At 39.2% G+C, this 27,178-nt stretch overlaps 1 protein-coding gene across 2 annotated transcripts in view; it reads right to left on the minus strand.

The window, feature by feature from the left end:
• Positions 1 to 309: 309 nt before the first annotated feature.
• The window catches only part of POLR3B (RNA polymerase III subunit B), a 90,598-nt gene continuing 63,729 nt past the window's right edge, over positions 310 to 27,178 (minus strand). For both annotated transcript variants that reach the window (XM_070756248.1, XM_070756249.1), the window contains 5 exons: positions 21,689 to 21,792; positions 18,064 to 18,230; positions 14,531 to 14,644; positions 12,039 to 12,212; positions 310 to 819 (listed from right to left, as the gene is read on the minus strand). In XM_070756248.1, coding sequence (XP_070612349.1) covers positions 690 to 819; positions 12,039 to 12,212; positions 14,531 to 14,644; positions 18,064 to 18,230; positions 21,689 to 21,792 — 689 coding nt within the window. In that variant the 3' untranslated portion in view covers positions 310 to 689. The remainder of the gene's footprint in view (positions 820 to 12,038; positions 12,213 to 14,530; positions 14,645 to 18,063; positions 18,231 to 21,688; positions 21,793 to 27,178) is intronic.

A 27,178-nucleotide genomic window follows, 5' to 3' on the forward strand; every position in this document is an offset into this window, starting at 1 on the left:
GCTGGCTGGGGAATTCTGGGAGTTGAAGTCCAGATATCTTCAAGTTGCCAAGGTTTGGAAACACTGCTATAGAACACCACAGACAAGAAAGGGCAGGCTACCTTACAACAGGTGGCTGCCTCAATCCTGTTTACACTATTACTACTACTACTACAGACACATAAAACATTTGGCTACTAAAACCAACATTGGACAATATATTTTACATTTTTATTAATTTCCAATCTCGGCGAATAACATTAAAAAAAACCCTATACTTGATACGGGAAAAGAACCTCCACTTATTAAAAATAATATCCCAGTCACCAAAACATCAAAAGTTGGTCCTTTATTAAATTTCACTGATTTTAACAGTGTATTGCTATTCCAAATGTTTATTTATGTGTATATGCTTGTATTTACAGTATGTTGTTTGCTCTGTTTCAAATGGCCGATCTGTAGGGCTTCCCCTCAGTTCAAAGGATACCAAGATGCTGCATCTATTTCCTTATTCATCTTCCATACAAAACCTCTTGTTGTTTGTCACAGATAAACACAGCTTGAGTCTGGCCCTTGCAGCTTCTAACATTCTCTTCAGGACTGTTTCCCAGCCAAAGAGGGAAAAAAAACCCCAAGAGGAACTTGTGGCCTATGTGGTTTAACACTTCCACTTGAACTTGTTCCGATTACTTTCTTTGCTTGTCGTTCGTTTATTCATTGTACTTGGATAATTTTAATCTGGGTATAATGTTCATAGATTGAAGTTCTTGGAAGAGGAGCTTACATGCATATGGTATACGCAGAGAAGAGACATGGCATGAAGATTTGCAGTAATGGCACCTGAAAGATAGGGAAAACAGGGTGTTATTTTCCTCACACGTTATTCAAACACCTCAGGAGTACCACAGCCATTTCACATTGCTTTCTTTTTATGTCCCACGATTCTCAGCACAATAGCAATAAAAGGCAAGTTACACGGGGCACGGCGGCCTTAATAAATGTATCCATAAATCAACAAGTACAAGAATTTCCCACAAAAGTTTTAAAAAATGAAACCCTGCCTCCATTTCTGAAGACAGCAGAGAAAGAATTCGGTAAATGTTGGGCTGCATTCCATAAAAGACCTGTTTTCATTATTGGCTACCCAAACTGTCTCTCTTGTAATAATAATAATAATAATAATAATAATAATAATAATAATAATAATAATAATAATAATAATATTTTACATGCTGTTTTTTATTACTGTTGTTAGCCGCCCCGAGTCTGCGGAGAGGGGCGGCATACAAATCCAATAAATAAATAAAATAAATAAATAAATAAATAAATAATAATAACAACAACAGCAGCAGCAGCAGCAGCAGCAATAACAATAATAATTTATTTATTGGATTTATATGCCCCCCCTCTCCGAAGACTCAGAGTAAGTAGTAATAAAAACCTTACAAGATGCACCAATTATGTAAATATTTTGCAGGACAAACAATTTAGCAGAAGAATTAAAGTTTGTACGTATATTATATGCCACAGAGAACGGACTATCTATGATGGTCCCCCCCCCCAGCCTTTTGGACACCAGGGACTGCTTCCATCGAGAGAGATTCTTCCACAGAATAGAGGGGATGTGACTTCATGTGCTGCCTACATCCTGTGGATGGGGCTTCAGGGCTTGTTTGTGCAGCCCAGTTTCTGGCATGCTGCGGGCCAGTGTCAGTCCACGGACAGGGGACCCTTGATCTATGCAACATTACAACCATGTGAACAATTAAGTCAATGGAATAGCTTGCATCCCAAAGTTGTGGGTACTCTATTGCTGGAGGTTTTCAAGGAAAGGTTGGACAATCATTTGTCAAGAGATAAAATAAGGTGTTTTCTTCTGGGTAAGGATTGGACTAGAACAAGGGTAGGCAAAGTTGGCTCTTCTTTGACTTGTGGACTCCAACTCCCAGAACTCCTGAGTCAATCATGCTAGCTCAGGAATTCTGGGAGTTGAGGTCCACATGTCATAGAAGAGCCAACTTTGCCTACCTCTGGACTAGAAGACCTCCAAAGACCCTTCCAACTCTAAGGTTCTAAAAGAAGATAAAGTGGTGTCTAGAATCCCTTACATAATCTTCTCCCCAAGTCAATATTGCAATTTCCTGCTGCCTAAATAGTTACTTTAATTTCTTATGCTTTAAGTTCTAGGCTTAAAAAATGAAATTAAACCTTATTCCTGGTCAAAAATCCTATACCAAAAATCATAATCCTCAAAAATACCAGCATGATTTTTTTGATCTTCCGGTGCTTCTTATGTCTTGGGTAAAGGATGGTAGTTGCAGTTGGTAGTCTAGCAGTTCCACTCTTAAAACTCATTCTTAGAGACAAAGGAGCATGCTAATTTATTTACGGTAACTAGATACTTTATTGGACTAGTTCAACCTTATATAAAGCTCAAGCTTTCCATCCCAAATGTTATCTCCTACATTCTTCCAAGGAACACATTCTGGCTACTCTCCCTCATCTTCAAGAACAAATGGAACATCAAGATATTGTCTCAGTGAGATTAAATTCTATATCCTCCTCAATGAGATTAAATTCAACATCCACCCAGAACAGATTATGGGATGAAACAGTACACAATCTGTACAAACATGTTACACAAAATCAGCTACTAGTGAAATGTCTGTAGAAATTCTCAATCATCCAAGTCTTGGTTGTCTCAAAGGTGCTTTTTCAAAAAGGCAACTGGACTTTCTTGGTTTTTGCTTTGAAAATGTGCTGCTTCTCATCCAAGAACTGAAGAAGTTTCTTGGATGAGAAGCAAAATGTTTCGAAAGAAAAACCAAACAAAAAAGTCCAGTTGCCTTTTGGAAAAAGCACTGTTTGGACAATTGCTGAGATTTATTCAAAACTTACGTTTTTATATTATTTTTGACCATGAGAAGTTAACCAAGACCAAAAAGGGAGGTCTATCTATAAATAACACAATATTTGTAGACAATAGAAGTTAGATATTGATGTACTGTCATGGCTGACTAACTGTGGACACCTGGGATCATCAACATAAACTCTAGCGGTAGCATGTAACTCTGCCATTTCAAATTTTCCCCAGAATTTGAAGAGATGCTATTACATTCCAGGGCATTCAGCAAATTTAGGCAAGAGTTTTAAGACTTGGAAGGCCAAAGGGATATTGTGCTGTTGGACATTATAACATTAGACTGGCTTGAAAAAAATATGTCCGATAATCTCAGAAGTTGAGGTAGGCCTCTTGTTTATTTGGTGCATATAGTTGTGATAGTTCTCCTGTAATATTGTGTATATTTATTGTATATTGTACATGGTGAATTTGAGATCAAATCATGTAAATGAAATATCAAAAGTATTCCTTTTTGAATACTACAATTTCTGTACCTTTAAATACATGATAGATATAAGTGTGATCCCAATTAGCCAGTTCTAACTTTTAGGATGGACCACTTTGGATGTTGAACCAGCTTCCCGTCCCCTTCAATTCTACTGTTAATCAACCTATGGTAACATTTAATGGACACAGATGTGCTAACATATTGGTGGCGCCCTTTAAGTGCTGTGAGAGCCTCAGCTGCAGTTCTCCATTACCAAGGAAACTCTCAGTCAGTGGCACAGAAATGTTAATTATACTATTCCAATTTAGGGGTGAAGAATGAGATTTCCCTTCAATCTTAATTTGTGCACCAATGAATGGCCCAACTTGTACTTGCTAGAGCAGAGAGGAAAGAACAATATCCCGAAACCCATCAACAATAACAATAACCCACCCACCCCTGATAATATCTATCCAAAAAGCTCACTAATTCAGCCACTCATCATTTTTAGGGACATTTTCAAACAAAAGTTTAAGGCGAGCAGGAAGACGTCTTGAATATTATTCACCAATATATACAACAAGATTAAAATTACTTTTTAGGTGATACAATAGGAAGGCATAGAAAGTGACAATCTATAAAATAATCCCAGAGAGCACTGCCTACAGCAATGATGGTGAACCTTTCTTTCCTCAGGTGCCGAAAGAGTGTACGCGTGGGCTATCGCGCATGCGCTAGTGCCCACACACATAATTCAATGCCTGGGGAGGGTGAAAACAGCTTCCCCCACCCCCCAGAGATCCTCTGGAGGTCGAAAACGGGCTGTTCCCCAACTTCTGGTGGGTCCAGTAAGCTTGGGTTTCACCCCCCCCCCCAGACTCCAAAGGCTTCCCTGGAGCGAGGGGAGGGTAAAAAAACCCCTTCCCCCAACCCTCCAGGCTCTCTGGAAGCTAAAAATGCCCCCCAGGAGCCTCTATACGAGCCCAAAATCAGCTGGCTGGCACACACATGCACGTTGGAGCTGAGCTAAAGCAATGGCTCGCGTGCCAGCAGATATGGCCATAGGTTCGCCATCACTATATACATAGAGATATATAGGGATATTATAATTGTTGATACTAACAGATGTAATCTTTTTTATTTATTTTATTTATTTATTTATTAGATTTGTATGCTGCCCCTCTCCGAAGACTCAGGGCGGCTCACAACAGTAATAAAAACAATATAGCAGTGGAACAAATCTAATATTAAAAAACATATAAAAATCCTATCATTATTTTAAAAACCAAACAGCACATTCATACCAAACATAAAACAAAGTATAAAAAAAAGCCTGGGGGAAAGGTGTCTCAACTCCCCCATGCCTGGCGGTATAAGTGAGTCTTGAGTAGTTTACGAAAGACAGGGAGGGTGGGGGCAGTTCTAATCTCCAGGGGGAGTCGGTTCCAGAGGGAAGGCTCTTCCCCTGGGCCCCGCCAAACGACATTGTTTAGTTGACGGGACCCGGAGAAGGCCAACTCTGTGGGACCTTATTAGTCGCTGGGATTCGTGCGGTAGCAGGCGGTTCCGGAGGTACTTTGGTCCAATGCCATGTAGGGGAAATTGTACTCCTAATTATTTGTTTGTTTTGTATGTGTGCGTATTTTATCTGTATTTAATAAAAAATTTATTTAAAAAAAAGAAAACCAGAGGTCACATTTGGTAGACAAGGCAATGAAAAATGGGCAGAACCAGGATTTTCTGGATTTGTTTTCCTTATCTCTCCCCACCACCCCGTTTTTCTCCTTTTTAAAAACTACATTAAGACAATGCTTAATGGCACAATTTCAAAAAGTTTTCTACTTCAAAACGAACAAAAATTATGTGATCAATCTTTGGCAATCTTTGTAGGTTCTCGTACTCACAAAGGGCTCAGGATTCCACGAGGCTTTGCAACATGGGGTGGCTTAATTTTAACTCACAAATTGCCAGAAAAAAATATACAATTGAAGCATTTTTTTTAAAAAAATATCAACTCTCAATTTTTTAAAAAAATACCAAATCTTTGCCACAAGCATTTTGTTTTGTTGCTTTTCTAGAAAATGTAGAGACTCAAAATGTCGGTTGGCGGGCCCCAGGGGGAGAGCCTTCTCTGTGGCGGCACCGACTCTCTGGAACCAACTCCCCCCGGAGATCAGAACTGCCCCTACTCTTCCTGCCTTCCGCAAACTCCTCAAAACCCACCTTTGCCGTCAGGCATGGGGAAACTAAACATCTCCCCCTGGGCACATTGAATTTATATATGGTATGCTTGTGTGTATGTATTTTAGTATATGGGTTTTTTTAAAATTTTTCAATATTTTAATTAATTGGATTATGTATTGGATTGCTTTTCACTTGTTGTGAGCCGACCCGAGTCTTCGGAGAGGGGCGGCATACAAATCCAAATAATAAATAAATAAATAAATAAATAAAATGATGTTGGAAGGGATTGTGGCCTTTTAGGTGTCATTAGTCAGGGCAGGACAGATTCTAAGATGATATTCCTATATATTACACTGACTGATAAATTGTGCATATCAAATGACTACAAAGGACCGAGATATTCTCTTGACACCTATTGTTTATCTAAAAATCATATATTATTCTATAATTAACTGTAAGGACTACCGGTACATCAATTTTAAAAAGTAGAAAATTTGTTTCTGAAGTTTTACAAAGTATGCTTATTTTTAAAAATGCTTTATACTTTAAAGCACACACATGTCTTAAGGAGCTCCAAATATAAGTTTCGCATATGTCAAGGAAAGAAGGAAATGGTTGTGGAATGAGCAAAGGATGAATGTTTATTTAGCATATATTGTTAAGCATGGTTGCAATAAAACAACTTCCCTCAACTTCCTCTCTTTTACACGAATAGATAATAGCAGTGATAGCGAACCATTTTTTGTGTGTGCCCATACCCATAATGCAAGGCTCTCCCCTCACGCATGCACACACAATCTCCCGCACATGAGCGCAGATCTCACTGAAGCCTCCGAACATCTGGTTGAGTCCATTTTTTGCCATCTACAGGCTCCGGGGGTTTTCCTGGGGAGGGTGAAAACAGCCTCCCCCCTGCCCTCTGGAGGCTGGAAACAGCTGTGTTTTGCCCTCCCCAGGTTCCAAAGGCTTCTCTGGAGCCGGGGGAGGGTAAAAACACCCTCCCCCATCCCCCAGAGGCTCTCTAGGAGCCAAAAACGCCCTCCCAGAGCCTCTATGCAAGACAAAAATCCGCTGGTTGGCACACATATGAACGTTGGAGCTGAGCTAGGGCAACGGCCCGCATACCAGCAAATATGGCTCCGCGTGTCACCTGTGGCACCAGTGCCATAGGTTCGCCATCACTACTCTAGACTCAGCAGACAGTTTCAATCTCTTATGGTGTAATACAGTGGTACCTCATGATACGAACCCCTCGTCTTACGAACAACCTGAGATACGAACCCGGGGTTCAGAAAATTTTTGCCTCTTCTTACAAACTTTTTTCTTCTTACGAACCCGCTGCCGCCGCGAAGCCCCACCACCCGGCTGTCGCTTTTTGAAACAGCTGGGGGGCTTCCCAGCGTCCTCCTAAACCCGAACGCCAAACCCAAACTTCCGGGTTCGGTGTTCAGGAGACCTCCGAGAAGCCCCCCGGCTGTTTTGAAAGGTGACAGCTGGGCAGCGGGCTTCTCAGCAGCCTCCCGAACGCCGAACCCGGAAGTTTGGCAAAAGTTCAGGTTCGGGAGGCTGCTGGGAAGCCCTGCCGCCCGGCTGTCACCTTTTAAAACAGCCGGGGGTCTTCTCAGCAGTCTCCTGAACCCGAACGCCAAACCCGAACTTCCGGGGTCGGCGTTCGGGAGGCCTCCGAGAAGCCCCCCCGGCTGTTTTAAAAGGTGACAGCCGGGCGGCGGCGGTTTTTTGCGGGGTTTTTTTCTTCATTGCACGGATTAATGGATTTTACATTGTTTCCTATGGGAAATAATGTTTCGTCTTACGAACTTTTCGTCTTACGAACCTCCCCCTGGAACCAATTAGGTTTGTAAGACGAGGTATTACTGTATTCCAAATAACCAATGCACTCAGAATCCCCCAAGCAGAAAGTGTTTATCTATGGGTTGTATCTATGTGTCTTTAAAGGAGCATTCACTGAATAAACAACATATTTTGAAGAAGCAGTTCAACACCAGAAGTAACTTGTCTTTGATAATTTAGCAATAAAATTAAATTTAGCTTTTATAACATTTGCTGGATTTTCAACATTCGGTCACCACTTCTTTGACAGTTTCAATCCTTGATCCAAGTGCCACTGAAGCATCAAATACAATCTTTATATGAAATACTTTTCTGATTTCTAATTCCGGGCTACATCTCTACATCCAATATTTTCCCTTTCTACCTTCCCTATATATATTTTTTTCCAAAGGCATGCTAATTTATACAGCAATTCCTCACTAAAGCTGGGCTTACTGGCAAAGGCCTTTTAGAGGTCTGGAGTTGCTATAATTGCCTAGCTTCTATTGTGTTGCTCATTAAAGGGCTGCTTGGCTCCTACTATTGACAGACACAGCACATAATCACCCAATAACTGGATAACAAACCCAATTATAGGTTATGATCACCATCAGATAACGTAAGACCAGAATTACTTCCTTTGAACTTATTTTCCACATTTATGTAGCGTAACTCAACCGCAGAAAACAACTTTTCTAAATGTTCTGCAAAATGAATGGCAAGATATTATTTTTTCCTGTTTGAAATGCAATCCTTTCATGCAATAAATTACCATAGCTGTGGGCAGAATTTTTCTGCATTTGTATTTAGCATCCCCTTTATGGCTTTCAATTACCTTCTTTTTACATTGGTTCCACTGGTCATCTCTTTGACCAACAAAACCACAGCTTTAGAGGGGCAAATGTCTCACTTTTGCTGGGTAACTTTTCTGATATTATATTTTGTGTGCTGCGATGCACAAATTTCTTCTAAATACTGGGTATGCAAATGTTAACTGTTATTCTTCCCTAATTCACTGCAACTTCCCATTGCAGCACTGTAATTATTTCTCACAATCAAAATAAAAACTGCAATCAAAATTCAAGATCTTGGGCTTTGTAAAAAAGCTACTTAGTGCCAACAGGTAGACAGTATAATTTCTTTGATCCCATCCATCAATCCAATCTGTTGTCTCCTCCTTTCCTGAAACTTCCCACAAAAAAATCCATGATCTGTTTCCATCACATATCCAAAGCACATGATGTTCTACTTCCTGTTTGGTTGGTCCAGGGACAATTGACTGTTTCCCCCCCCCCCTTACATTTCATAGTTTTCTCAGCAGATGTCTTCTATTTTCCATAATTGTTTAATCTCATTTGCTTCTATTACGTACCACCCAAGATTACTCTTGAGTATACCTCCCCCTTAAATGATCAGATTTCCTAAGATTTCTCTAAACTTCTTCAAACATTACCTACTTTTATTTTCTTCTAATGTTCCTCCATTTGTTAATATTTTAACAGATATCATCTTTCCTTGTTCCTTGCAGTTTGCATTATTATTTTTCTTTCTTGTTGCCTAAGATTTTTATATTGGGTATTTCTTTGTCATGATAATACCTGGTTCTGAAAGACAATTGTTGACTTTCCCTTTCAAATTCTAGGAATATACTTGTATTTTTATTTAATAATATCTTATATATCTTTCAATAACTCCTCAGTTATCTTTTTCCATAAGATAAACACACTTAATCTGTCCCATAGTTAGCCTTTTATTATAATTGCATGATTTCCAGAAAATAAGGAGGTTGGAACCTAGCTAGAAGCTAAATTTATATTTCCCAAAACTACTTGATCTTTAGACTATACTAGTTCTTCAAAATAATATCATGGAAGAAAGAAAGGAAAAACATATCTATACAATTGCCAATAAAATTGCATTAATATGCCTATGAAGTCACCAGGAGTCAATTTGAAGATGATTGCCCTTTTAAAATATTTAAATACGCTTGTATAGGACAATATGGGCTGCTTAGATCGGTACTAATGGGATAGAGCTACATAAAAGCTTATATAGTAGTTTCTTTGCCAATTTTAGTTTCCCACAAGCCTGAATATTTTATGTCCATTATTAAGAGGTTCAAAATAGATGAGTTTCTAATCAAGCAGAAAATAAACTTTGAGCTTTTCCCCTCATGCCATCCCTTACTCAGTCTGATTTGATATCTGCCTGTCATAGGAGTTACATTTCATTATGAAACTTTTCATTCTGACTTTATTTTTTGCGACTGAGAACAAGGCACTATACAGTGGTACCTTGATACTCAACTGCTTTGAAACTCATTGAATTGGGTACTCAACCTATTTTGACATGAACATTTTGCCCTGGTACTCATCATTTGTTTGGTACTCAACATGCAAGCTAGAACTTATGATACACTATATTATTCCTTATGGGAAAAATATGTTTGGTACTCATTTTTAGTAGTCATTGTTTTTGGTACTCATCACGCCTCCTGGAACCAATTAATGGTGAGTATCAAGATATCACTATAATAGCTAAGTGAGAGACAACAGAAGCAACCAATGGGACATACCGTATTTTTCGGAATGTAAGATCCACCTTTCTAAAAGAGGGTGGAAATATCAGTGTGTCTTATACATTGAATACAACCATTTTCGCTGTCCCAAAGATCCACCCCTGTGTCCCATTTTTGCAAAAAATGGGGCTGTTTTTTGCAAAAATTGGGTGGATAGAGGATCTGGGAAGCCTACAGAGAGCTCTTGGGTGCTGGGGATGGCAAAAATGCCCCCGTTTTTGCAATAAACAGGCTGTCCCCCCCCCTTTTTTTTGCAAAAATGGGTTGGGCAAAGTGTCTGGGAAACCTACAGAGAGCTCCTGGAGACTGGGAGAAGGCAAAAATGCCCCCAATCTTATGAAAAAATGGGCTAAAATGGCCTATTTTTCACAAAAACGGGAACATTTTTGCCATCTCTGCAGGCTTCCCAGACTTTGTGCCCACCCCAATTTTGTAAAAAAAAACAAAAAACAACCAGGCAAAAAATGGCCCTTTTTTTTTTTTGCAAAAATAGGGGTGATTTTTTCTTCTAATTACCCCATCAAGCATGGCTGGAGGAAGAATTCTGGGAGTTGAAGTTGACTAGTCTTAAAGCTGTCATGTTTGAAGACCCCTGGGTTAGGGGTTAAGAGTGCAAGGGTCTTCAAACTTGGCAAGTTTTAAACTTGTGGATTTCAACTCCCATTCCTGAGCTAGCATGACTGGAGGAGGAATTCTGGGAGTTGAAGTCCACAAGTCTTAAAGGTATCAAGCTTGAAGTTTGTAAAAAGTGTACGTGTTTGTAAAAAGTATACATGATTGTAAAAAAATATTATGCTACATTGGTATTTTATTAAATATATTACTATACCATTTGGTTCAGAATACTTTTTTCCTTGTTTTCCACCTGTAAAATCTAGGTGTGCCTTATACTCCAATGCGTCTTATACTCCGAAAAATACGGTAGTTAATTTTAAAAGGGTCTAAGGAAATGGCCAGTAGAAGCAGGCAGCGATCAGTCCACAAGACAGGGTGAAGAAATTGAAAGAGATAATCTTCGTGGTTCAGGCCAAAGTTTAATCCAATTGAGAAAATCGGTTTAGAAATGATGGTGTTTAGGAGAAGTGAATATTTTTTTTCCTCTTACAACCACAATTCCCGTCAGCTTCCCTGGCAAAAGAGCTGCTTCTGATTCTCCTATGCCAAATTTGGCATCTTCATGGGTATAGTATCAGTTAAAGCTTCAGGCTTAGAGGGCTAGATAACCGCTCTTCTCTATTCAATTTCCTTGAAAGAACACGAAATAATAAAGTATACTATTTGTATTATTTTCAGGAAGTCTCTTCTCTTCCGCTGGCTTCCTGCTACACTATAGTAATACCAATTTCCTCCACGAACATTCCCCCGCGAGAGCTACGTGCCTTCTAACCTTACTTTCCGGATAACCCTTGTAGTATTATGTAAAGAATTGATCCAGACAACACGTTGTTCGTAAAGCACTTATGTAAAGAGAAAATTATTATTATTATTATGTCTACGGAGTCTACGGAGAGGGGAGGCATACAAATCTAATAAATAAATAAATAAATAAATAAATAAATAAATAAATAAATAAATAAATATAATAATAATAATAATAATAATAATAATAATAATTATTATTATTATTATTAATTAGACTTGTATGCTGCCCTTGTCAAAGGACTCGTGGCGGCTCACAAAATACAATACAATAACAATATGTGTACAAATCTAATAGTTAAAAACTCTAAAAATTTACGTGCCTTCTAACCTTACTTTCCGGATAACCCTTGTAGTATTATGTAAATAATTGATCCACACAACACGTTGTTCGTAAAGCACTTACGTATGTAAAGAGAAAATTATTATTATTATTATGTCTACGGAGTCTACGGAGTCTACGGAGAGGGATGGCATACAAATCTAATAAATAAATAAATAAATAAATAAATAAATAAATAATAATTATTATTATTATTATTTATTAGACCTGTATGCTGCCCTTCTCTGAGGACTCGGGGTGGCTCACAAAATACAATACAATAACAATATGTGTACAAATCTAATAGTTAAATACTCTAAGCTAAAAATTTAGAAAAGTATAAATAAACTATATTTTTTTAAAAAGAAAATACACTGTCAAGCAAACATCTACTTACCAACCAGAGTAGCCCAGTAACCCACACTGACCGCACACATCTACTTCAAATGCATCGCTTGAAATCATAAGCCTCTCCAACAACAGCATGCTGGCTCCATAACCTATCAAGCAATCTCTTTCCATTTCTCCCAGACGTAGGCCTCCATCACGGGATCGGCCTTCAGTGGGCTGCCTTGAAATCAAAAAGTTTGTAATTATTTTATTTCCAGTGACACGTGCAGTTACCATTCAGTAATATATACTGCTCAAAAAATAAATAAAGGGAACGCTCAAATAACACATCCTAGATCTGAATGAATGAAATGTTCTCCTTGAATATTTCATTTGCACAACTATTCCATTTGCACAGCAGCATGTGAAATTGACGGTCAGTCAGTGTTGCTTCCTAAGTGGACAGTTTGATTTCACAGAAGTTTGATTCACTTGGAGTTATGACAGTCACATGATCTTGGAATCATGTGATCACCTTTGTAACCTTCTCCATCTGGTTTCTGGCCGGCAAGGTCAATAGGGAAGTCAGATTTGTTTCACGATTGCATGATTCACTTAACAACTGCAATGAGTTGCTTAACAAAGGCAGCAAAAAGGTTGTAAAATGGGACAAACCTCACTTAACAACTTCCTTGCTTAGCAAGAGAAACATTAGGCTCCACCTCTGGTTGTAAGTTGAAGACTACATTTATAAATTGTGTCTTTCCTTCAATTAGCTAAGGATCCAGCAGTAGACATCGAAGAAGCATCTGATCACCTCTATATAATGCAAAACAGAATCCGTTCTTCTACATTATTTATTGGAAATATTCATTCAGTATATACTGGAGTGGTGCGTTGGCCTAGAGGTTGAGCTCTCGCCTCACAATCAGGAGGCTGTGAGTTCGATCCTAGTAGAGACAGATATTTCTCTCTGGGCAAAATGAAAATATATCTGCTGAAAAAAAACCTCCACGTTGGTGACAGGAAGGGCAAACACTCAGCTGCATTCAGCTGCCCAGACTTCATTCCACAAGGGATTATTGGCTTGTTAAAAGATGCCGATGATTCATTTAGTTTATATACTATTTAAAGACTAGAATACAATGTAATATTTAGCTTTTTAAGAGTTGGGAGAACCAACTTCAAGTCCAACCTCAGTTTGAAGCTGCTTGGAGGGTACTTGGTTAGTTATGTCAGTTGGCACTGGGTGCTATGGTCTCTACATGGGGCTACCTTTGAAGAGTGTTTGAAGACTGCACGTAGTACAGAATGCAGCCGTGCGAGCAATCATGGGTCTCTTGAGATATGCCCATGTCAGTACAGCACTCTGCAAGCTGCATGGGCTACCGATTAGTCTCCAAACACAATTCAAAGTTTTGGTTATGACCTATAAAGCCCAACATGGCATGGGACCAGATTACTTACAGGACCGTCTTCTGCTTCATACATCCTGGCGGCCGGTCAGGTCCCACAGAGTTGGCCTTCTCCAGGTCCTATCAGCCAGAAAATGCTGTCTGGTGGGGCCTAGGGAAAGAGCCTTCTCTGTGGCAGCCCCGGCCCTAGGGAACCACCTCCATGCAGGGATCCGTACTGCCCCCACACTCACTGCCTTTCTTAAAGTTTTAAAGACCCATCTTTACTGGCAGGCCTGGGGCCATTGAAATTTTTATACCTTGCCCCGCCCAATGAATGAATGTCTGACGCATGATGTTTGAATCTGTTTGGTTGGTTTTTTAACTATGGGGATTTTTAGCTGTAATTTTATACAGATTTCTATAATGTGTTTATTATTTTTTATAAGCCGCCCTGAGTCTCAGGAGAAGAGCGGCATAGAAATCAAACAAACAACGAGCAAACAATTAATTAATAAATATTCACTCTGCGCTAGTCTTTTCTCGTAGAGGTTTTCTCTGAGGGAAATTAAATTAAGCTTGACTGGAATTGGAAGACATTAGTCTAAGAAATAATAGTAATCACCACCAATATAATTGAAAACAATTTGGAATATATGTCAAAATGTGCACTGGTGTAACAGCTGAAAAACAGTAGCAATCTCGATTCAGTGGCTTTCTTTACCTCAGAGGTCTTCAAACTTGGCAACTTTTAAGATTTGTGGACTTCAACTCCCAGAATTGACTGGAGAATTCTGGGAGTTGAAGTCCACAAGTCTTAAAGTTGCCACGTTTGGGGACCCTTGCTTTACATCATTAGATATTACAGTAGTACCTCTAGATACGAGCTGCTCCACATGCGAGTATTCCATGTTACGAGCCGCGATGCGAGCGAAATTTCTATTCGACACCCGAGCTCAAATTCGGGATACGAGCCGAGCTTCCACTAGGTGGCGCAAGAATCTCCTTGCTTCCGGTTAGCTCGACGCGAAAAACAAAGTCTAAAGGCATTCATTCGAGATGCGAGTTGATCGACTTACGAGCTCGGGTCTGGAACGAATTAAACTCGTATGTCGAAGTACCACTGTATTCATTTGGTACATTTGTGTCCTTGTTTCCTTCATACCTGGTAAGAACTGCTCTGGGTCCTCTAGCTCTTGCGTGCATCTTATCCAGCACCATGTGCTTCAGTTTCTGATAATACACAGGGCCAAAATAGATATAGGCTTCTAAGGGTTCCCTGAAATAATAAAATGAAAGCAGAAAAATGAACTGTAAAAATATACATGTCAGAATTACAACTTTATACAAAAATATACGACATTAAATAACCAGCATCTAGAACAATGGTGCTACATATGGAAAAACTGCATAGTAGACAACTTATTTTCCCTCCCTCTTAATTACATTTTAGCCAAGTCCCATCTTCACAGAAGCCAAAACTATAACTTACTCAATTGAAAGAGGGGGGAGAAAGAAACCAAGTACGGTGTTCCCTCGATTTTCGCAGGTTCGAACTTCGCGAAAAGTCTATACCACGGGTTTTTCAAAAATATTAATTAAAAAAATACTTCGCGGGGTTTTTCCCTATACCACGGTTTTTCCCACCCGATGACGTCATATGTCATCGCCAAACTTTCGTCTGCCTTTAATAAATATTTTTTTAATAACTTTAATAAATAAACATGGTGAATAATAATCTGAATGGTTGCTAAGGGAATGGAAAATTGCAATTTAGGGGTTTAAAGTGTTAAGGGAAGGCTTGTGATACTGTTCATAGCCAAAAATAGTATATTTACTTCCGCATCTCTACTTTGCGGAAATTCGACTTTTGCGGGCGGTCTCGGAACGCATCCCCCGCGAAAAGTGAGGGAACACTCTATCTGATAAAAGGTGAATATCGTTATATGAAAAGAAAAAAAATAGTTTAGTTTTTCTTCTCCTTTTTTGTCTTTTACATGAAAGAAATTCCTGAAAAAGACTTTTAGCGTAGCTACCAAGGTGGAGGGCCTGAAAATGGGCCCCCCAAAAGTAAAAAGAAATGTAGCAAGGTTCTAATGGCGCTAAGAGGAACAGCGGAAGCAGCAATGGGGACAAATTCAATCTTCCCTCTATCTTCTCCCTATGACTGTGGGATGTTGTGCAAATTCCCCCCCTCCCTTTTTGTGATTGCCAACGCTTCTGTTGTGGTTAGCTCTGGCCCAGCTCCTGCCCCAAGGACTGTGGATGTGGGGGAGACATCCACATGCTGCAGGCCTGTTTTGCCCCCGGTGGAATCTGCTGATGAAGGCTCCTCTGACCAAGAAGACATGAGTGACAGGGAGGAGGAGAGTGGGGCAGACAGCTCAGAAGGAGATCAATTATCTAGCTCCTCCTTGGATTCAGAACAAGAGTTAATGATGTAGCCACGCATGCGGAGCGATGCATAGGCAACAACAACTGAGAGATTATTATCAAAGAAAATGAGGCCACCTGTGGTTGGGTGGAGCTGTGGTAATTAGTGAAGCTGCTATAAATAGCAGCCTGTGGGTTTGGCCATTGTGGAGGATTATCTGATCGTTGTGTTTCGTGACTGCTTTACTGACTTTGACCTTTTGCGTGCTGATTTTTCCCTGCTTTGAAACTAAACCAGAGCAAAGTGTGTTTCACTTTGTGAAAGAAGAAGGACTGTGAATTGCCTCACAGCTGCAAGCTAAGTATCACAGAACTGATAAGGGACTTGTACAAATTACCAGTTTGTTTGGAGACGAGTGCTCTTTGCTATACCAAAAGAGGGCTTGGTTTAAGTGAATTTTCATTATAAAGAACATTGTTTTGAATTTTCAAACTTGTGTGTGTCTGAAATTTGTACCTGTGAATTTTTGGGAGAATTCTACCAGAGAGCCCAACAGAACAGCTTCTATTTTCCTAAAAAGTTTATCAATTAAAAAATGTATTTTTTTTTTTAAAAAGGGATATGTTTTACTAATTTACACACAGAAGTATAACATAGGGATGGACAACCTGATCTCTGAGGGAAACATCTAGTGTTCAAACTCCTGATATATATTACTGCAAATCAGTGGCACCATTCTATGGTAGGAATCACACAAAAATGAAGCTTAAGGCCTTAAAATAGAATTTTCTTTAAACTAAAAGATCGTCACCTGCTGCTGAAGACTGAAGATTGCTAACGTAAGAGGGAGGACAAGCAGCTTTTAACAAACGGAGGCAAATTACAGAAGTTCATTCAATATGTTGAAGTAAGATTTAATATCTCAATGCATTGGGGCTGGAAAATCACATCAGATTTTTTTTTTTAATGTGTATTTCCCTTAAATCAAATTTTATTTAAGATTTTTTTTTTTTAAAGTCCTCCATACTTGGAATAAGTTCGTGTCAATGGTACGCTGGTTTTGGAACAGGAGGGAATAAGAAATTGAAAATCAGAATTAAGATAAAGACATAGTGTCATATGGCTCTATCCTATCCTTAAGTCATCTCATATTCCTTTGAACACCACAACTCCGAAGATAGTTTAATCAACACAGCAGGAATCTCAGAGATCAGTCAGCTCTGCCAGACTGACTCAATAATTGACAAAAGCTCCAGAGAAAAAAAGCCCCAGTTGATTAACATCTGCCTCCAATACTATATTTTATATGACTTTATACAACAGAAGGTTACTAAATGTCTGCCAAGGGCCTTGAAAAAGCACACAAAATGTCTACCAAGGACCTTGAAAAATATCACTAACAAAATATAATTAGCAAACAAGACTTCCCAACAAGGAAAAGTTGTTTTTTGTTTTGTTTTATGGGATGATTTGGAGATGACCTATAAAGCCCTTCATGGCACGGGACCAGGATATCTCCGGGACCACCTTCTGCCGCACGAATCCCAGCGACCAGTTAGGTCCCACAGAGTTGGCCTTCTCCGGGTCCCGTCAACTAAACAATGTCGTTTGGCGGGACCCAGGGGAAGAGCCTTCTCTGTGGCGGCCCCGACCCTTTGGAACCAACTCCCCCCGGATATCAGAGTTGCCCCCACCCTCCTAGCCTTTCGTAAGCTCCTTAAAACCCACCTCTGTCGTCAGGCATGGGGGAATTGATACTTTCCCTTCCCCTAGGCTTATATAATCTATGCATGGTATGCTAGCATGTATGATTGGTTTTTAAATTGGGGTTTTAAATTAACTTAAACTTAAATATTAGATTTGTTTACATTGTACTATTACTGCTGTGAGCCGCCCCGAGTCTGCGGAAAGGGGCGGCATACAAATATGATTAATAAATAAATGATTAATAAATAAATAAGGGGTTAAACAATCCTTTTTTGAGATAATTCATACAAAATTTAGTACACGTTATCATTACATACACATAAAAAAAAAAGGGAACACTCAAATAACACATCCTAGATCTGAATGAATGAAATATTCTCATTGAATACTTTGTTCTGAACAAAGTTGAATGTGGTGACAACAAAATGAAATTGATTGTCAATCAGTGTTGCTTCCTAAGTGGACAGTTTGATTTCACAGAAATTTGATTTACTTGGAGTTATATTCTGCTGTTTAAGTGTTCCCTTTATTTTTTTGAGCAGTGTATTTTCAACGCATGAACATGCATTAAAAACTGGAACTGCGGTTTCCAAATACCCTTTTCAAGGTCTTCTTACCCCGTGATGCCCGATGTTACGTAATCCTTCCCCAAATAGTTATAGCCATAACGAACAAGATCTTCACATACGTCTTTAACTTTACTGCCACCGAATGCCGTTCCATAATGAAATCTGCCATCTAGGACTCCAGCTTTTCCTGCCAGAAGTTCAATGAGTTTTCCTACCTAGGCAACACAGAACAGTGACAATGTTTCACCACAAACAATCTGTGATAAGGAAGCGGTGTGTTGTAACTAAGGTACAATAGAGGAACAGTAGTGTTGTATTTAAGGTATCTTGGCCCTTGGTGCATGTTTAGTGAATGCCAGAGAGAACACTTGGTCTGCCCAAGGTGGTACTGGAAGACTAAAAACTGATCTATTTAACTACATCATCTTGTATTTTGTAGACCTCACCTACAAAAAGATATTGATAAAATTGAACGGGTCCAAAGACAGGCTACAAAAATGGTGGAAGGTCTTAAGCATAAAACTTATCAGGAAAGACTTCATGAACTCAATCTGTATAGTCTGGAGGACAGAAGGGAAAGGGGGGACATGATCGAAACATTTAAATATGTTAAAGGGTTAAATAAGATTCAGGAGGGAAGTGTTTTTAATAGGAAAGTGAATACAAAAACAGGGGGGCACAATAAGTATCCTTTCGTAAGCTACTTAAAACCCACCTCTGCCGCCAGGCATGGGGGAATTGAGATACTCTTTCCCCCTAGGCCTTTACAATTTTATGCATGGTATGTCTGTATGTATGTTTGGTTTTTATATTAATGGGTTTTTAATCATTTTTAGTATTGGATTATTATTGTACACTGTTTTATTGTTGCTGTTAGCCGCCCCGAGTCTCCGGAGAGGGGCGGCATACAAATCCAATAAATCAAATCAAATCAAATCAATAGTTGGAGGAAAGATCAGAAGCAACGTGAGAAAATATTATTTTACTGAAAGAGTAGTAGATGCTTGGAACAAACTTCCAGCAGACGTGGTTGGTAAATCCACAGTAACTGAATTTAAACATGCCTGGGATAAACATTGAGACTTAATGAACTCAATCTGTATAGTCTGGAGGACAGAAGGAAAAGGGGGGACATGATCGAAACATTTAAATGTGTTAAAGGGTTAAATAAGGTTCAGGAGGGAAGTGTTTTTAATAGGAAAGTGAACACAAGAACAAGGGGACACAATCTGAAGTTAGTTGGGGGAAAGATTAAAGGCAACATGAGAAAATATTATTTTACTGAAAGAGTAGTAGATCCTTGGAACAAACTTTCAGCAGACGTGGTTGGTAAATCCACAGTAACTGAATTTAAACATGCCTGGGATAAACATAGATCCATCCTAAGATAAAATACAGGAAATAGTATAAGGGCAGACTAGATGGATCATGAGGTCTTTTTCTGCCGTCAGTCTTCTATGTTTCTATTCTTTGATTCTATTTCCACACAGCTTTATCCATTTTCCTTGGGCAATATAACCAAGAAGGTTTCTTTCCTAACTGAGCTTGCTACAATTTTACGATGATGATGATGATGACGATGATGATATTGTACAAATAGCTATATTAAACATTTAAAAAGGAGCATAGAATCAGTGAAATAAAGCAAAACTATGAACTGGGGTTGATCAACCAAGACAGGCAACAAGAAACCTGGGAATGGGCTCTCTGACATTTAATGATTTCTAAGCAACAAATCGAATTAGGCAGAAGACAATTAACAAAGGCTACGTAATGCAGAGTTCAACACATTTATGTTTGATCATGCTGGCAGTAACTAAGAGAAGCACAGATTCATTTTTACCAGATTCTTCTACTAAAGCAACTTTCCACTGTTTTGTGAAGATACTCATTTCTGATAAATAAGGAATATAAAGGACCCAATAGATAAGCATAAACCTGGAAAATATTATTGGGCAAACTGGTTTCTTTCAGCAAATAGAAAAGCACAGGCTTTCAAGATAAGTAATGGACCACACCTTTGTTCTATGAAGAATAATGTAGAATATGGGAATTGGCATTGCCACTAGACAAATTTGGTAAAAAACCCAAAATCTTTCCATTGTCAAAGCAATGGAAACTGCAGTTTAATGTTTCCAAATGTAAAATAATGCACTTGGGGAAAAGGAATCTTCAATCTGAATACAGTGATCCCTCTATTATCGCGAGGGTTCCGTTCCAAGACCCCTCGCGATAATCGATTTTTCGGGATGTAGGGTTGCGGAAGTAAAAACACCATCTGTGCATGCGCACCCTTTTTTTTCTATGGCCGCGCATGCGTAGATGGTGGAGTTTGCGTTCCCCGCCGCCCACGCAAAGGGGAAACCCGATTTGGCTCCTCGCTGCTGCTGTGCTACCGAGCAGATCAGCTGCTGGGCGGCCGAAGGAACCTTCCCTGGGTCTTCCTGGCCGCCCACGCAAAGGGGAAACCCCGGCTCCTCGCTGATGCCCGCCGCTCGCCCGCCCGCCAGCAAGAGGGGGAAGACCCAGGGAAGGTTCCTTCGGCCGCCCAGCAGCTGATCTGCTCGGCGCAGCAGCAGCGAGCAGACGAAGATCGGGGTTTCCCAGTCGCCCACGCAAAGGGGAAACCCCGGCTCCTCGCTGATGCCCCCGCTCGCCCGCCCGCCACCCGCCAGCAAGAGGGGGAGAGATAGAGAAAGAGAGAGAAGGAAAGAAAGAGATGAGAGAGGGAGGAAGAGAGTGTGAGAGAGGAAGAAGCAAGATAGAGAAAGAGAGAGAGAAAGAAAGATGAGAAAGGAAGGAAGAGAGTGACGTCATCGGGTGGAAAAATCGCGATATAGCGTTTCGCAAAGATCGAGATCGCGAAACTCGAGGGATCACTGTATTGTATTGGCAGTTCTGTGTTAGCAAAAACTTCAGAAGAAAAGGATTTAGGGGTAGTGATTTCTGACAGTCTCAAAATGGGTGAGCAGTGTGGTCAGGCGGTAGGGAAAGCAAGTAGGATGCTTGGCTGCATAGTTAGAGGTATAACAAGCAGGAAGAGGGAGATTATGATCCCGCTATATAGAGTGCTGGTGAGACCACATTTGGAATACTGTGTTCAGTTCTGGAGACCTCACCTACAAAAAGATGTTGACAAAATTGAACGGGTCCAAAGACGGGCTACAAGAATGGGGGAAGGTCTTAAGCATAAAACGTATCAGGAAAGACTTAATGAACTCAATCTGTATAGTCTGGAGGACAGAAGGAAAAGGGGGGACATGATCGAAGCATTTAAATATGTTAAAGGGTTAAATAAGGTCCAGGAGGGAAGTGTTTTTAATAGGAAAGTGAACACAAGAACAAGGGGACACAATCTGAAGTTAGTTGGGGGAAAGATCAAAGGCAACATGAGAAAATATTATTTTACTGAAAGAGTAGTAGATCCTTGGAACAAACTTCCAGCAGACATGGTAGATAAATCAACAGTAACTGAATTTAAACATGCCTGGGATAAACATAAATCCATCCTAAGATAAAATACAGAAAATAGTATAAGGGCAGACTAGATGGACCATGAGGTCTTTTTCTGCCGTCAGTCTTCTATGTTTCTATATTTTCTATCTTTCTAAATCTTAGCATTAAAAAAACCCATTGAAGTGAAACGCAGTTCTAAATGCATGATGTTACATACCGTCATACGTGATGGGAAGCCATGGGGATTCATAATGATATCAGGACAAATTCCTGAATCACAAAACGGCATGTCTTCCTGGGGTACAATCAATCCACAGACTCCTAGAAGAGAGTGCAACTTTCAAAGAAAAGCAAAGAATTCATACTGTACATCAGATCAATAGCATGGATTATGTTTTTATGTAGTTCAATTCCTATCCTAAATGAAGAATTGGACAAATATTTAATTTTATGTTAGTAAATAGTGTTAGAACATTTCCTACAAAAATATTCTTATGCACATGATGTCTTAAACCTAGAGAAAACTTTGTAGTCATAATGAGCTGACTAAAAATAATTTAGTCAACTATCATATTTTTCGGACTAGAAGATGTTCTGGACTAGATGATGCACATCAGCTTTACAGAAGGAAAACAAGGAAGAAAAAAAATCTGCCTCTGATTCCCAGCATCCATCCGGTATTCATCTGTGTCCTTGCAGCAAACAGCCTGGTCAGCTTTAGCACATTAGCGCAGCCCTAGCACGTGGCTCGTCAGGACTCTGCTCCGTTGCACCCACCACCAGTCATCTGAGCTGAGCTGCTGCCGCCACCATGTAATGCTGGAGCCTTTGCTGCCGAACAGCTGATTGGTGATTGGATTTGCCTCCTGGAACACCACTGATCAGCTGTTTTAGGCAGCGGGGATCGCCGGTGGCCCATTCACTGCCAAACAGGCGGCGGCAATAGGTACCAATCCCCACTGCATAGAACAGCTGATCAATGCCACAACAACCCCGTCCCCCCAATATTCGCTCTATGAGACATTCCCATCCACTTTTTTTGGGGGGGGGGGAATCTGTCTTATAGTCCAAAAAATACGGTAACTGCCTTACTTTCGAAGGGAAGGAAGGATAGTATAGTGATCCTGGGGCTTCATCAGAACATAAACCAAAGAACTAAGTTCACAGGGAGTCTGGAAAACATAACGAAACAAGAGACACCAAAGTCTCACCTTAAGACACCCAGTGAACTTCCATGCTTAAAAGTGAACTTGAAACCAAGGTCATCCATTTCTTCTCTAATACCTTAACCTGTCTATGCAGTCTATACAATTTAATTCATAATTAAGCAGTGATTCACTCTTAATTTGGTAAGATCGATTGTCAAAAACAGTTGAAACCCACATTTCAAAAAAAGCTACTCAGCTTCCCTGAGGTTAATTAAGTACAAATAGATAAGTGGTTAATGTATAAAAATGGCTGGCCATGGTGAAAATGCATGTAAACTATAATAGGAAATGGGGTATTTCGTAGCAAACATAGAAAGTATTACACATGCACACAGAGAGACACATTTAATTGGTTCTTATGCATGCCAAATATTCAACACCTGCTTCACACGCCCATTATTTATTTATTTTTAACACATATATTGGTCAACTTTGATTGAATGTACACATTTCCCTCCTCTAGGAACTTGCTCCGTGTTATTATGCTGAAAAGGGCACCTATAAGGCAAAAATTAAATGTGGCCTAACTTAAAATTACTTCAGGCACTGAATCCCTTTTATATGCCAAGACGGTTCCCATAGCAGACAGCCACTGTGTTGTTTGTTTTGTGTGAAAGTGAATGATAAAAGATCCATGAAATCGACACAGAAAGGCAGAACAGCAGAAAGAACAGAGGCCTCTCCATCATAGCAGCTTCTACCCTTTGCTGACTTGTATAACAATGGGATCGAGACGTCCAACTGCAGATCTAACACAGCTGTGCATTTCATTAGATGAAGAGCACTAGTGACACAAGTAAATAATTAACTTATTCTGGTCCGCTGACTGTGCTTATGAGACCAGTCATAGCTGACAGATTTTAATACAAGTTAAACACAAAGAAAGGATAACAAGATTAGACGTTAAAACAAAATATTTAGAAAGACTCGTGGGGGAAAAGAAATCACTACTTTTACAAGACGTCTTTAAAAGTTCTTATTTTCAGAAGTAAGTTAAAATCCTTAACTCTAAAAAGCTGATCCATTGAAACGTAACAAAACATACACAATTATAAACAATTCAGCAACAGCACTTCTGCCTTTTTGTCTCTAGAATGCTAATAATATTTTTTTCAGTCTAAGAATATATTTGCTCCATTAAGTTAAAATATTATTTTAAGCTACCGGGTTTACATGTTACTTTATACTAAAGGCTTTGTGATCGAGCAAAATAGTAAGTCCTTTTCAATTTCTACAACAAAAGTCAAAGTTGTTGAGACACAAAAACTACTCTATGCATATGACTGTTTAAAGAATTATTTCACTACCTAAACATATATACATACACACAAACCCTTGAATATGTACAAAAAAAAATAGCTAAAGGGGCAACCATTACATTTAAAAACCAAAGTTTTAGATTGCAACACTATCTTTCACTGTTTTGGAAATAATTATTATTTCAAAACCAATGGCATGTAATTTTAAGCACACATGCATACTATCAATTACACTTAAAGAAAATCAGGCTTATATAAAGGTACACCAGATTTCCATTTCAATATAATACTCATTAGAGACTAGACCAGAGTACCCCATCAATAGATTTTATGTATTTTGCCTGTCCATGATTTCTGATGAAAGTACTAACTTTTTTCCAGGGGCACAAAAATGAGATCTATGTTTGACAAATAAATCTTTGTATAAACAAACTTTATGAATATTTGTCCACATTCCAATTGTTTCAACAGAGAAGAATTGATGAAAAACAGAACTGGTTATTTGACTACTAACACAAAACAGCAAAATCTGAAACACACTTTTAAATTAAGAATATTTTGTCAACATTTTTTATGAAGAGGGTTCTTCATTTGGTGTTTTTTTTTGTTGATCTCAAGGATAGCTGATTTTGTGCCCTTAAATAATAACTCACAGGGATATGAAATGTTACCCTGACTGATAGGGAAAAGTTATTTAAATCAAGGACAATAATTAGTCTCGGAACTTCTGAACTGACATTGATGAATATGCCTGTGGCTAGGATAATGGTTACATTAAACATTCTCCTATATTTATAGTTAAGTGCTGCACTTCAGATCCAATGAAGAAGTTTTCAAAGGTGATGTAGCTTAAGGAAACCATCTCTTTTCCTGGTCTCACACAGTAGCCACACTATCACGTAGGAACATATGTGTAAATTTCAAGAGATGAGACAAAGGTAACATGATTGGGACATACTTTGACAGCCCCTCCAAAAGTACTTTTTAAAGCTACATTTTATTGGAATTATATATTATTGGGAAAAAGTAGTTGTTTTAAGAGCAGCAAAAAATGACCCCATTCTCCAAGGTACTTTTTCTGTTCTACACCACAAAAAGCTGCACCATCACTATTCATGCAGAGTTGTTAATTCAAAGTCTGGTTTGGGATAGTGTATGTGAAGTTCTAGTTTTTCAAGCTTAAATATTCTGACGTTCTGCAAAGGGTTTGTAATTTTTCTCATGGGCAAAATCCAAAATCAGTTAATGTTCATAATGTTTATTTTTTAGCTGTTAAAAACTGTACTACTCTGTAACCATGCAAAAAGGCAGCAAGAACAAACTAATACCCATGGAACTAAATAGTAAAGTACTTAAAATTCAGAAAGACAAATAATCCTATGACATTTAAATCTCGATTAAGCCCCACAGTATAAAGAATGTAGGCCAGGCCACAATTAAAAGATCAGAAACCACAGCTGCAGTTATCAGTTACTACGGAAAAAATTAAAAATAGAACTTGCCATTAGGACAGTATCTTCTGGATATTTAGTGTAATTTTAAAACTTTATGTACCATGTTCAATGGAAGATCTTTTATTACATAGAATCTCCCATTATTCTGTCTTGTTGCTGTTTGGTTTTTTAAATAATGATAGGGTTTTATATGTTTTTTTAATATTAGATTTGTTCTACTATAATATTGTTTTTATTATTGTTGTGAGCCGCCCCGAGTCTTCGGAGAGGGGCGGCATACAAATCTAATAAATTATTATTATTATTATTATTATTATTATTATTATTATTATTATTAGTCTGCAGTATATCCTCAAAGGCTTTTAACTTTATATGCAGACGTTTATACATTTTAAAACACATATTTCTTAGTAATTTATTAATCCCAACTAATATTAAGAGTTCATGATAATCTCCATAGCTTCTCTTCCTTTTTTTAAACTTCCCTTAATTTAGAACAGTACAGGTATATTTATAAATTCCAGTTTATTGCTATACCTGGGCAGGGAATAAAAACCTTCAGAAACCAATGGTTTTTCAGGTAGTGGAAACTTTATGCCAAAATGGATAAATTCCCGTAACAAAGAACAATTGTTTTTCCAATGGTGAATAATTTGCAGTTCTGTCATCTCATTGGGCAGATTTTGGATAAACAGAACAAATAGAGAGTCCATATTAGGTTAAATCAACAATTTATAGAATAAGAGTGGTTGACCATTAAATGCTAGCCATTGGTAGTGGTGCCTTCTGATTCTGTTTATGGAAAACTGAATTTATTAGAACATTTATTAGAACATTTATGATAATAAGGGGTGAATGGGGTGCTCCGGAAGGGGTAGCACCTCTGGTATAGGAGCATGCCGTGTCCTTTTATGGCAGCTCATTTAGGGCAGCTCATTCGCCTTTCCCCACCTGACACTTAGCTCTCACCTGTGGCTCCTAGTAGCTGTAGCATGCACAGTGGCTACACCCTGGGCAACAGCTTTGGCAGGCTGGTCAAAATAGCCGATGGGTCATTGACCTTCGGTGAGATAGGGACTTGTCTATCCCGTGCATGTGAAGATGGATTCCGGCAGACTGAGTGGATGAAATCTACTAGGTCAACGGTCATGAAGGGGATCTCGGTAAGCAATGTGGTATGCTAAGAGCACGGCAAGACACAAAAGCCACCCTGGTCAACCACTAGGAGAAAGGAAACTCTGACTGCAAACCTCCACTGCTTTGTGGCTATCTCCATCATTGGAAAGGGCTTCAGGAATAAACCTTGAGGCAAAATCCAGAGCCGGAGTCCCGGAAGCAGTTTGTGACTGTGTACAACCACGTACCGATAACTCCTTGCGATGTAGCTGGAACCATTTTAATTGCCTTTGGCACTCTATTGGATTATTTCAGAGATGTGGAGAGGGGGGATCTGTTGCTTGGGTAACAGTCTATCCTCCATACTAACCTGTTGTGGTTGGCTCTGGCCCAGCTGCTGCCCCAGGGAATGTGGAGGTGGATGTAGGGAAAACTTCAAAATGTCCTAGGCCTGTTTTATTGCCGACAGAGTCAGGTAGTTCAGTTTCCTTGGACGAAGAAGAAGGTGGGAGTGACATGGAAGAGGGGGGCATGGCACACAGCCCAGGAAGTCAATCTCCATTATCTTCGGTCGATTTGGATGCGGAAGTTTTGGACCCACGCAGGTACAGAGTTATGCGTAGAAGAGACCAATTGAGGGCATATTACAGGAGATAAGAGAGACCCCCTG

The sequence above is a fragment of the Erythrolamprus reginae genome, chromosome 6 (assembly GCF_031021105.1).
Source record: "Erythrolamprus reginae isolate rEryReg1 chromosome 6, rEryReg1.hap1, whole genome shotgun sequence".
NCBI classification, from domain to species: Eukaryota; Metazoa; Chordata; class Lepidosauria; order Squamata; family Dipsadidae; genus Erythrolamprus; species Erythrolamprus reginae.